Genomic DNA, 12739 nt, shown 5'->3' with positions numbered 1-12739 from the left:
GTTGGTAATTTAGGCTGGAACAGGAACACCAGACACCCGCTGGGTTCATTAAAAGCTGCCCTCTGGGCTGAAACCTAATAGAAAGGTGAGTGGAGTCGCTGGTGCTCTCTAAGCTGAAGAAGGGGGAGGAAAGCATTCTAATGGCTCTGTGAGGATGGGAGCCTGCCCCCCCCCCCCCCCCCACTATTCAAGTTGGTGCAGTAATACCTGCTCTGAAAAGAAACACAGCTAAGAAAAGATGCTGACGATGTGGCTTCAGGAAAAGATTTGTGATCCGTAAATAACTGAGCCCCAGTGCAAGTTACAGAAATATCATCATGTATACCTAGAATATAAATTTAATGGTGTTTTATAGATTAGCTTGTTATTTTTTTGCCAGTCCTGGGGCTTAGACTCAGGGCCTGAGCACTGTCCCTAGCTTCTTTTTGCTCAAGGCTAGCACTCTGCCACTTGAGCCACAGCACCACTTCTGGCCATTTTCTATATATGTGGTGCTGGGGAATTGAACCCAGGGCTTCCTGTATACGAGGCAAGCGCTCTTGCCACTAGGCCATATCCCCAGCCCTAGATTAGCTTGTTATAAATGTGGTCTTAAATAAAAAACCTATTTGCCAGGTACTGGCAGCTTATACCTAGAATCCTAGCTATTCAGGAGGCTGAGATCTGAGGATTGTGGTTTAAAGCCAGCCTAGGCAGGGAAAATTTGTGAGACTCTTTTTTTTTTTTTTTTTTTTTTTGGCAAATTAGCTGCCAGAAAACTGGAAGTGGAGCTGTGGTTCAAGTGGTAGAGCACTAGCTTGGAAAGAAAGAGCTCAGGGACAGCACCCAGGTCCTGAGTTCAAGCCCCATGACCACCACCACCATCAACAACAAAAAATACTACTATGTAGGATAGCTGAAAGGTGCTGTACCTGAGGGTAAAATATGAGTATATAAGACTAAAATCTACTGTAGTAGTTTTGGGCTTATTTCGAAAGAGATGAAGAGACGTTTTACCATATTCTGTATGTTTCCTCACATTTATTTAATATTATTTTGGCTTATATGCAGCTTTTTGTTGTAATGTATAAACTTGAATATTGGTATTTATCATTCTCTCTCTCTCTTTTTTTTTTTTGCCAGTCCTGGAGCTTGAACTAAGAGCCTGAGCACTGTCCCTGGATTCCTTTTGCTCAAGGCTAACACTCTGCCACATGAGCCACAGTGCCATTTCCAGCTTTTTTATGTTTATGTGGTACTGAGGTATCAAACCCAGGACTTCTTGCATACTAGGCAAGCACTCTGCCACGAAGCCACATTCCCAGCCCTTGATCTTTCTCTTTGTTCCGTTGGTTGTAGGGTTTGAACTCTGGGCCTGAGTGCTATTCTCAGCTTTTTCAAGGCTAGTGCTCTACCACTTTGAGCCACAGAGCCACTTCTGGTTTTCTGGTGGTTAATTGGAAGTCTCACAGACTTTCCTACCTGTACAAGCCATGATCTCAGATCTCAGCCTCCTCAGTAGCTAGGACTACAGGTGTGAGCCACCAGTGCCTGGCTAATCAGTTTTTTTTTTTTTTTCCAGTTTTTAATGTATACTTTTGAGGTGCTAGAAAACATTTCCTGTTGCTTTTCCTGGTACTTCAGTAAATTATTATTTGACATCACATAGCTATAGATTGCCATGGTTTATATCCTTGAGCTTTGTATTTTGTATCCTTGAACTTGGATGTTCTGCAGTTGTCCATGAAACACTAGTAAGGCCTCCAGTAAACATATCCTAAAGAGCTGTACTATAGCAGATGACTGGTGTTGTGCTAGATGGAGTGGTGGGGGGCAGATGATGGAAGGGGTAAACAGTGATCAAAATGAAGAGTACTCATAAATAAGACAGGTTGAATTGAGAAAGAAAAAGATGCTGGATGTGCTGGTGGCTTGTGCTTATAATCCTAGTTATTCAGAGGCTGAGCCTAGGCAGGAAAGTCCATGAGACTTTTAACAATTAACCACCAAAAAGATGCAAGTGGAACTGTGGCTCAAGTGATGGAGTGCCACACTTGAGCAAAATAGCTAAGAGACAGCACTCAGATCCTGAGTCCCAGCCCCAGTACCAGCACATGCATGCACACATACATGCACACACACACACACACACTGTACTATACTATATAATATATACTTATACATTATACTGGAAGTATATAATATTATTGATATAAACACATTTTGAACTGTCTCAAGCCTGGATGTAACAAAACATAAAATATCATTGTAAATGCTGAGGAACCATATTCTTCTAAGACTTCTTATTGTTATCCCTCACTTTGCAAAAGATTAGTTTGGGTACAGTGAGCATATACTGCCTATTTTAGGTATCATAGATGAAAACCAAGTTAGCAATGCTAGAAAAGGCAGTGTCTCTTAATGGAGGGCGAGGGAGAATAGTACAGGTGTGCCTATACTTGACCTGGCAGTTGTGTACCAGAGAGCTGGGACTTCCAGTTCATCTACAAGCCCCCCAGGAATGAGGGATTCCAGAATCCTGGCGTGGTGGCTCAGGATGGGCTTTGCATTATATGTGGGTGACCCAGGCTGCATCAGGGCCATTATGTTTTATTTGGGATAGCATTTTAACAGGACTCTGACAAATCAGTGGAGCTTGGAGACACCCAGGAAAAGTGACTCGTGTTGAGGATCGTATGGGAGATGACTAAAAAGGCTAGATATAGTTTGAATCTGGTAAGGAATAAAGCAAAAAGAAAGGAGGATGCTTGTATTCAAGTATGTGATATGGTATGTTGTGAAAGAAGATTGTCATTCTGTGTTGCTTGAAAACAAGGAAACTACTCTCAAGATTGGAAAGAATAGATTGGTAGGATTTTTATAGTTTAACCAATTACTATTTTTATATGCTAGTACTAAGGCTTGAACTCAGTCTCGTGTTTTCCTGTAGCTTTGTCACTCAAGGTCAGTTCTCTACCAATTAAGTTACGCTTCCACTTCCGGCATTTTGCTGGTTAATTGGAGATAAAGATCTCTGGGATTTATCTGCCTGGGTTGGCTTTGAACTGTGATCCTCAAATCTCAGCCTCTAGAGTAACTAGAATTTCAAGCATGAGACACTGTGGTACCTAGCTTAAAGTGAACTTGATCATCCCCAAGGGCATTCTACCTCCAGTGTTTTCTGAGCTCCCTTAGGTACTCACTTTTGAGGTCCATCACAAAGTCAAAAACTGCTAAGGTTCACAGACTGAGGTGATAAGATAACAGGGGCTGGGAATGTGGCTTAGTGGTAGACTGCTTGCCTAGCATGCATGAAGCCCTGGGTTCAATTCCTCAGTACCACATAAACAGAAAAAGCCAGAAGTAGCACTGTGGCTCAAGTGATAGAGTGCAAGCTTTGAGCAAAAGAAGCTCAGGGACAGTGCCCAGCCCTGAGTTCAAGCCCCAGGACTGGCAAAAAAAAAAAGCTAAAAGTTAGCCTGCAGCTACTCATCCCTTGCTGTGCTCACTCTTCACCTTCTGTTGTGCCCAACAAGAAAAATCTTTGAGTTGTTGATAGTGCCAAATCACTTGTGTGGGAGTGGTCTTGTTTTTAGACTTTTTATGCAGCTATTAATCTTTCTGTAAAAGCTTGGGGTTGGCAGGTTTGTATCCTGGTTTTGCCAGAAGGCCGCACTGTGGTGTTAGTCATAGCTTGCCTGAGCTTGGCTGCTCTACCATCAGGTATGAAATTCACCTCATGTTGAATCCAAGAAGATTCATTTAATTAGTTTACCCTATTGGGTGAGACAATGCTCCTGTTTAATTAGTGGAGTCTGAATTTGTGCCAATGACTAAGCATTGTAATCAACTGTGCCTTGGTAGCCTTGCAATTATGTGAAAAATATCAATGATCTCTTGGAGAGAAAGTGTATATTACCTGAATGTGCCTTTAGCAATGAGTAATTAGCTTTCTTAACATTTCAGAGCTGTGAACTTAAAGCTATTAAAGAATAGACAGCCAGAAGCCAGTGGCTCATGCTTATAATCCTAGCTATTCAGGAGGCTGAGATCTCAGAATCGAGGTTCAAAGCCAGCCTGGGCAGGAAAGTCCCTGTGACTCTTATCTCCAGCTAACCACCAGAAAACTAGAAGTGACACTGTGGCTCAAGTGGTAGAGCAGTAACCTTGAGCTGAAGAGCTCAGAGACAGAGCCCAGGCCCAGAGTTCAAGCTCCACGATGGACAAAAAATAAATAAATCTCTCAAAGATACAACAATGACCTTAAACTTGTGAATATTATATTTTAGCATATTAGTATTCCTGGTTTGTCAGCAAAACTTTGTGGTCTATGCTTGTCACTTTGCATTTCTGGAAACTTCTACTGCTGTCTCCATGGCTCAACACAAGTGACCATCTTAGTATAACATGACTTCCATTCCATGGACTGAACTAGGGATTTGGAATTGAATCTAGGATTGCCAACTCCACCGGCTGCCCTTTTAGTCGTGGAGTTGTACTTGGAGCTGTTTGCAGGTGGTTATTTTTCTGACAAATGTATGGGAAGCCACTTGTGGTGATGCTTATGTCCAGAAAGGAGGTGAATCCTGGGTCGACAGGACATTCCAACTGTAGTACAGCACTGCTCTCTGACTGCGGCCCATGCCTGGGGCTTAGGTGACCCCCCCCTCCAGACCCAGGAGCCCCTGCCTCTGCCCTTAGACTTGATTTCCATTCTAGTTGAAGCAAAATCAGGTACATGTATGTTCCTTCTATCCAGATGGTAAATATCTATATTCATCCAGATGCTAAACCTGTATCTATTTGCCATCTAGGATGATAAGTCCATATAGCACTGATCATTCAGATTTAAAGGAAAATCACCAATATCTTGGTAGAAAAATGGGCCAAAATGGGACTGTGATCTCAAAAGAGAAGAAAAATGTGTTCAAGCTTAGGAAAAAGTGCAGCCTTGCCGTAACTAAAGAAATATTTAAAAAAAATTTTAATGGGATGAAGAGGGACTATCTTGCCCTTTTCTTCATCTTGACAGAAAAACAAAAATAGTGCTCCAAGCATAAAGCATAGCTGGCTGTGGAAGCTTCTAGATTGCTAAGAGAGTTTGGAGTGATTCATAATTCATGGCCCCAACAGGAAACAGATGGCCGCTCCAATTTGGATAATTAAAGGAGAGTTTGTATACAAAGGATTATTCCCAGAGGAACCAGGAGGGGTGTGCAGGAGCCCAGGACTGATTTGGGGGTGGGGGGAGGCCGTGAGAGGAGTTGTGGGCACAGCCCTGCATCAAGCCAGACGTGTAGAAAGGATTCCTGTTAATATTCACATCCATTAGAATTGAAATCGCAAAATTCTCGGCGCCTGTGAAGATGTCAGGGGCATAATGTGGCAAATTTCTCAGTCAAGCGAATACTTATTTTCTACAGTTTAGTGTCAGCAGCGGTTGAATTCAGCACTCCTTTTCCTTGGTTAGTAGTAATAGTGTGTAATGATGGCTCATGCTCAGTATGAGTGCTCTCCTCTCTCTCTGTCCCCCCACTCCAGTCCTGTTGCTCGCTGCCCGCATCGCCCTCACACTGACAAACAGGTGCTGAACCCAAGGTTCCCATGGACTCTCGAGACCCACACCCCCTCCTCCGGTCTGCCCAGTTGTGGATGTTTCCTTTTCTTTTTTTGGTGTCAGTTACTGGGACTTGAACTCAGGGCCTTGCGCTCTTATGCTCCTGCTGAGCCTTTTCTGCTGCTTAAGGATGGCATTCTACCTACATTTCCAGCTTTTTGCTCCTTCATTGGAAATGAGAGTCTCTTGGATTTGTCTGCCTGGACTGGCTTCAAACCATGATCTAAACCAAGAAAGAGCTTCTAAGCCCTGAGTTCAAGTCCCAGTACTGGAGCAAAAAAAAAAAAAAAAGGAAAAAGGGAGGATGGTGTTTTGGTCATCCCATCAGTGGGTGCGAGGAAGAGGGAGGGGCTACAGGGACCCCAAGCTCCCCCTTGCAGCCTGAGTCATCCTGTGCTCCTGACATCTCCCAAGGCTAAATTATGCACCATCAGCATTTGATCCGCAAAGGCCCAGAGACATGCAGCAACACGCTCAGGAGCACTGGTTCCTACATTTGAACCAGGTCTGCCTACTGCTCTTTTTCTTGCTTTCAATGGCTCAGACAGGCAGCAGGTAAGAGCCGACCCTTCCCCTGCATCACCCTCTGGCATCCCCCTCCCCCATTACACCACAAAGGCCCCCAGGGCAGGCAGAACAGACCCGAGTGAGCTGTTGAGCCAGTGGGTCTGTGCATCCGTGTCTAGGGCTACGCTGGACCACCATCAGTGGCCCAGGACACTGATTTTTCCAGAACCTGTGACATTCCAAGAGATGCGGCATCTGATCAACAAGAGGATTACTGCTCCCTCTAGCTCAGTTTCTAATAACCCCAAGGAAGTCAGAAGTCGGGGGGGGGGGGGGGGTTGGGGTTGGGAAGCATAAAGAAGCCTAAGTAAAATAAAACTCATGTTTTATTTATGAGAAATAAGCAAGACTGAAAGCCAGCATCAGTATCAGTGACAAAATGTAACCATTTTGAATTTTTAGTGCTACAATCTCCAATGACTATTTTTTTTCAGGTCTTTTAGCGCAATTACTTACTCCCTGGCATCCTATCAGATAAATGAGGGAGTCGGGGCCGAATTTCCCTTTGTGTCTGCTTTCTCCCGTGCCGCCTGCTGCTCCCTCTCCAGATGTTGGAGGCTGAGAGTCTCCGGGTGGAAGCATCTGTCAGCTTCCCCTGTTCCCAGAACCAGTAATTGGCAAGGCTGTGCTGCTCCTCGCAAAGAGCCTGGGGGAAGAGGTGGAGTCTCACTTCGGAGATAGCTAGGTGTTTCCATTTATATTTCATGCCACCTCCTGAGAAGCCTGTCGTGTCTGTCCCCAATTCAGCAGATCCCTCAGAATTTCTAAAACAGCAGCACTTATTATGGGATACCACCAGCTGCGCTCTGTGTGGCGATTGGGCGTTCAGTAAAGAGCAGTCTGAATGGTTCCGCATGTGATGATGTACACCTGCAACCCGCAATCCCTGCATGAAGAGGCCCGAGAATGTTGAGTTCAAGGCCAGGCTGGGTTATATAGAGGCAGGCCCCATTTCATGGCCTCATGGGTTGTTGAGCAGTGTGGTACTTCTATGAGTGTTACCATGAGGTTCCATTTGCATATTTTCTTCAAGAATGGGCATTAGGATACCTAGGTGGCCTATTTGCATGCGATTCCCAGGGTTATCTCAGAGCTTTTGAAGAGCGCCCAGGGACCAACTGGTTGCCAGCATGGTAGATGATGACGCTGAAAAGGAGAAAAGGCAGCCCCCTAAGTGGCCCCAGCAAGACAGGACAGCACAGCCAGAAGATCAGGCAGGGGTCAGGCGTCCCCATTGGAATGGAGCCCGGGAGGGGCTGCCCCTGAATGAAGCAGGCTCAGTTTCCCACCCCAGCTCTTTCGTAGAATACATACCCACAGTGTAGACTGTAATTGTATTCCTGAAAGGCTTTTCTAGAGTGAGTGGAAATCTCGGGAAAATTGGATCCATTTTATTACCAATGAGGCCTACTTACCAAGGACTGAGAGCTTCAAGCTGAGACTTCTCATGAGTTCTTTTACTCTGTATATGTGTATGTGTGAGAGAGAGACAGACAGATGGACAGAAAGTATATAGCTCCGACTGGCTTTGCATTACTTCAAGATACCCTTGCCTTGACCTCCTGAATGCTTGGATTACAGACATGCGCCACTAATAATTTCCTTGTGAAATACATATATATGTTTATGTATAAATAATAACTAATATATATATAATAATATATATATATAAAATAATATATATCATACAATACATAGGATACATATGTATATGTATCATATACATATATGATATCTAATACATCATAATATAATTGAATATAAATACATGTAAACATTGTATATGTAAACACACACACATATATGTATATATTCTTTCCATAGTCAAATAGATAATTTTATTTCATTACCCAAAGATAATTGTGAGGGCTACGTATGGTGGTACATACCTGTGATTCCAGCTATACTGAAGGATGACAGTTCAAAACCAGCCTGGGGGCTGGGAATATGGCCCAGTGGTAAAGTGCTCGCCTCTTATACATGAAGCCCTGGGTTCGATTCCTCAGCATCACATATATAGAAAAAGCTGGAAGTGGCGCTGTGGCTCAAGAGATAGAGTGCTAGCCTTGAGCAAAAGGAAGCCAGGGACAGTGCTCAGGCCCTGAGTCCATGCCCCAGGACTGGCAACAAAAACAAAAAAAACAAACAAAACCAGCCTGGGCAAAATTTGGGACCCCATCTCAAAAACCAGCTGAAATCAAAAGTACAGGCTCATGTCTCAGGTTGGTAGAGTACTTGCTTAGGAAGAACGAACCCCTGAGTTCTTTCTCTAGAAATGCAAAGTTGTGAAACTATTTCAATATATCATTATACATGATGAGAAGAGAGTCAGCCATTCTATTTCAAGCAAGAGTTGTACCAGAATAGGCTTGGCATTGGTTTTGGGGAGGGTGCTTCATTTTAACTATGGCATGAAAAATCATTGAATGTCTAACATTAATTTTTTTTTTAAAGATACCAACTATCTCTGCATTTGGGAAAAAAAAGAGATAACAGTAGAAACATTCTTACTCGAAGCTATTTAAGCTCTGTAGTCAAAGAACAGAAGTGAATATGGTGGCTCGTAGTGGAACTGGCACAGTTTCTATTTGCACCCCAGTCCTTCCCTCCTAGCTTTGATCGTTCTCTTTGGTCTCTTGTCTGTCTGTCATCTATAGTTGAAGGCATATTGGGAGTGATGGGAACAATCTAAATGGTTGCTATAATGGAACACATGAGGCCAGGATCTAGCTGAGAGCCCATCTGCCAAGGGCCTCTGTGATGGGAGGAACTGCAGTGTGCCAAGATGGCGCAGGGCACCCACCAGCGTCAGCGGCTAACTGGCTTTCATGGCACACTGTCGCGATATCGTGTTAACCCCTTCATCCATGAATGGATGAAACTATGTAGGAAGGCAGAGCCTCCCAGGCCTGCCGCCTCCTACCCACTGATCCCACCTTTGATCTCACAGAGAGGATTCGATTTCAGCCCGGGTTGTGGGAGAAGGGGGTGTATTTCAAGCCATAGCATAGCCTATACTCTCCTTTCCCAAAGTTCAGTCTTTTTAACTCAGAAGCATGAAGTTTTCAAGAAGTCTAGGGCTTTATGGGTAGTGGTTCTGGAGGAAGCTGGGTAGAGAGTCTGCCAAAGTGGCTTGACCTAAGAATGTTCTCTCTAGGGTCCGCTGAGTGATCTTTTTCACCCCAGTCGTGGGGTTTGACCTGAGCACTATCCCTGAGGTTTTCTCCTTAAGACTAGGCTCTACCCCCTTTGAGCTACAGCTCCACTCCGAGTTCTTGAGTGGTTAATTGGAGATAAGAGTCTCTCGAGACTGTTCTGCCTGCGCTGGCTTTGCACTGTGATCCTCAGATCTCAGCCTCCTGGATTATGCCCAGTTTATGAGTGATCTTGGTGATTCCTGAAGTTTGGTTTTGTTGGTCCCTGTGGGTGGTTCGGCCTTAGTGAGAACTGAGTTCTCCTTGGGAAAGACTTAGACCTCTTATTAAAATACCTCTGATATGTGCTGCAGTCATGAATGTTTTCTGTCACATTAAGGCCATGTTTTCCTAGTACTAAGGCATCTCAGAGATGCAAATCGAATCAGAAAAGTGTTTGTGGAGCAGGACATCCAGGCTGTGATCAACCACCCCAGTTGTTACTTTGTTTTTTATTTTTTATTTTTGCCAGTCCTGGGGCTTGAACTCAGGGCCTGGGCAATGTCCCTGAGCTTTTGCTCAATGCTAGTACTCAACCACTTGAGCCACAACACCACTTCTGGCTTTTTTCTGTTTATGTGGTACTGAGGAATCAAGCCCAGGACTTCATGCATGCTAGGCAAGCGCTCTACCCCTATGCTACATTCGCAGGCCTGTTACTGCTTTTATGTTAGTTTTCAGATAGATTCACTTATTTTTTGCTCAGGTCACTTTGAACTGTGATCCTCCTACTTCAGCTTCCCACATAGCTGAGATTACAGGCGTGTGCCAGTTCCTCCTACATGCACACACTTCCATTTTGCTTGTTAAGATAGAAGGTCTCACCGACCTGTTGCCCAGATTGGCAAAATTTGTCCTCCTCCTAATGTCTGCCTCTGGGTAGCTGGGACTCAGAGGCATGAGCTACCACACCCAGCAAAAACAATTTTCTTTTGTAGTGTTGGGGAGCAAACTGGGGACCTTTTGCATTTTAGGAAAGTACTCCTAATCACTGAGCCACATCTCTGGGCCTTTGAATACAACCTTAATGGATGCATAATCATACTTTGTACATTCATAATTTATTTAGCCTTCCCACTGTTATTGGATGGCTGGATTGTTTCCAGCTTTTTCCTGTTATAAATAATGTTACAGTAGAGGTAAAATTGAATTAGATATTTATTAAGCCCATAATAAGGAATATGCAGAGATTTTTCCTCCCCTTCCCCTTATTTTTGATCTGGTTTTATACTTATTTTAGACCAACACCTGTTGGGGAGGATGAGGAGAGGAGTAGCTTAGAACAGCCTGAGTGGTTCAGTTCACCTGTCATTAGGCGTTTGTCCCAGGTGCTCTGTCTCCGTGCCTTTCTCATTCCATGCGTTTGCTGTATGTATCTCTTGTCTCCAGCCAGGGCCACATGGGCCATCTGCCTTGGGTTCCCGTGGCGTCTTAGGCATGGGCCTGGGGAGTTCGCTGAGCCGCTGATCCCGGGAAGGGCTATGGAGTTGTCCCACCTTCCCAGCCCCACCACCCCTTCATCCGGCTCCATAAACCTTGCACGGATGGAAATGTTTCTCTCGGGGCCTGCAGCATCCATCCCTGTTGTCCTTGGCCCTGGCTCTTCTGGTGGCTTTTCTTCCTTCCCGTCTCAAGCCTCCCATTCTCCTGCTCCATCGGATCGCTACCCAGCAAAACGACTCCCAAAAAATGCAGCAGGGGTACTCATTAGATGTTATGTGGAAAATGAATGGGACAATTTGGGGAGGGCAAGGCAGGACAGAAAGGGAAAACCTGGGAGAGAATGAGGGAAGGAGTGACATTGTCCAAAAAGAAATGAACTCTTTACCTGACATATAACTGTGACGCCTCTGTACATCATTTTTTGTAATAACCATTTTTTAAAAACTCCCCAATTTTTGTCTGAGGCTCTTCCTTGGGGGGAAAACACAAGCTAAGACTTGGGTCAGTTATAATTTTTGTTGTTGTTGTTTATAGTGCTTATTGCATTTGTCCGATACACTTCGTTGTCCTCACTCCCCGCCCCCCCCCCTTTGAGAACCCTGTCCCAGTGAGACTGCTACAGCATACACAGTGGCAAGCCAGCAAACGCCAGAAAGTTCAGTGAGTTTCTGAACAGTCTACCACAGCATATGTGGGAGGTTTGCTTGTCATTGTGTTTGTCATAGGAGGTTAAAAAGAATCTTCTGGCCAGGCATCTGTGGCTCATGCCTGTTGTTGTAGCTACTGAAGAGGCTGAGACATGGAGGATCATAGTTCAAGGCCAGCCTGAACAGAACATCTGTGAGACTGCATCTCCAATTAACAGCAAAAAGCTTGACTGAGGGCATGGCTCAGGTGGCAGAACACCAGCTGAGCAAGCAAGCCCGGCAAGTGTGAAGACCTTGAGTCCAAACCCAGAAAATAAGAGGAAATCTTCTTTATTTCAGTTTTTTTTTCCTCCCAGTCCTGGGGCTTGAACTCAGGGCCTGAGTACTGTCCATGGCTTCATTTTCCTCAAAGCTAGCACTCTAGCTTTTAAGCCACAGCGCCACTTATGGCTGTTTTCTGTATATGTGGTGCTGGGGAACTGAACCCAGGGCTTCATGTATACGAGGCAAGCACTCTACCACTAGGCCATATTCCCATCCCAGATCTCCTGCTTTTTAAAAAATGAAATAATTGTATTTCTTGCAGATTTTGTGTGTGAGGCTGCGTGGAAATCCAGAATATTCCCAATTGCACCGTTTTGGGACAGCGGTGCCACTGGACGGTAAGATCCTATCACTTCTTTGCTTCCTGTGCTAATTGGTGGTTTCTGTCATAAAGACAGTGTAGTCAGGGCTGGAGCAAGACAGGGTTGTCCCTTCCTCCAGCCTTCCTCCCCTCCCTCCTTCCCCCCTTCCCCAGCATACCCACCCCTGCTGGGGTGTCTCCCCTCCCTGCTCTTCTATTCTATTTTACTTGTATTCTTATTTTTATTCTTTTATTCTTATTTTTGGTGTCAGTAGTTCTGGGGCTTGCACTCAGGGCCTGGGCTCTGTCCCTGAGCTTTTTATGCTCAAAGCTAATGCTCTACCCAACTTGAGCCACAGAGCCACGTCTGGCTGTTTTATGGGGTAGGGTGAGTAGTTTAGTGGACATAAGAGTCTCACAGACTTTCCTGCCCTGGCTGGGCTTTGAACCATGTTTTTCAGATCTCAGCCTGAGTAGTTAGGATTACAGGTGAGGGCCACCAGCACCCGGCCAGTCCTGGGGCTTGAACTCAGGGCCTGGGCACTGTCCCTGAACTTCTTTTGCCCTAACACTCTACCACCTAAGCCATAGTACCATTTTTGGCCTTTTCTGTTTATGTGGTACTGAGGAATCGAACCCGGGCTTCTTGTATGCTAGGCAAGCACTC

The 12739-nt window shown here is 44.9% G+C and overlaps 1 protein-coding gene across 1 annotated transcript in view; it reads left to right on the top strand.

Annotated features, from left to right (window-relative positions):
• Mcub (mitochondrial calcium uniporter dominant negative subunit beta) overlaps positions 1-12739 on the top strand; it is a 34508-nt gene that overhangs the window by 8475 nt on the left and 13294 nt on the right. Inside the window, exon 2 of the mRNA XM_048333845.1 lies at positions 12034-12109. Coding sequence (XP_048189802.1) covers positions 12034-12109 — 76 coding nt within the window. The remainder of the gene's footprint in view (positions 1-12033; positions 12110-12739) is intronic.

Source organism: Perognathus longimembris, chromosome 24 (assembly GCF_023159225.1).
Source record: "Perognathus longimembris pacificus isolate PPM17 chromosome 24, ASM2315922v1, whole genome shotgun sequence".
Taxonomy (NCBI): domain Eukaryota; kingdom Metazoa; phylum Chordata; class Mammalia; order Rodentia; family Heteromyidae; genus Perognathus; species Perognathus longimembris.
Note: the sequence above shows the minus strand (reverse complement) of the source record. Positions and strands in the feature narration are given on the sequence as shown.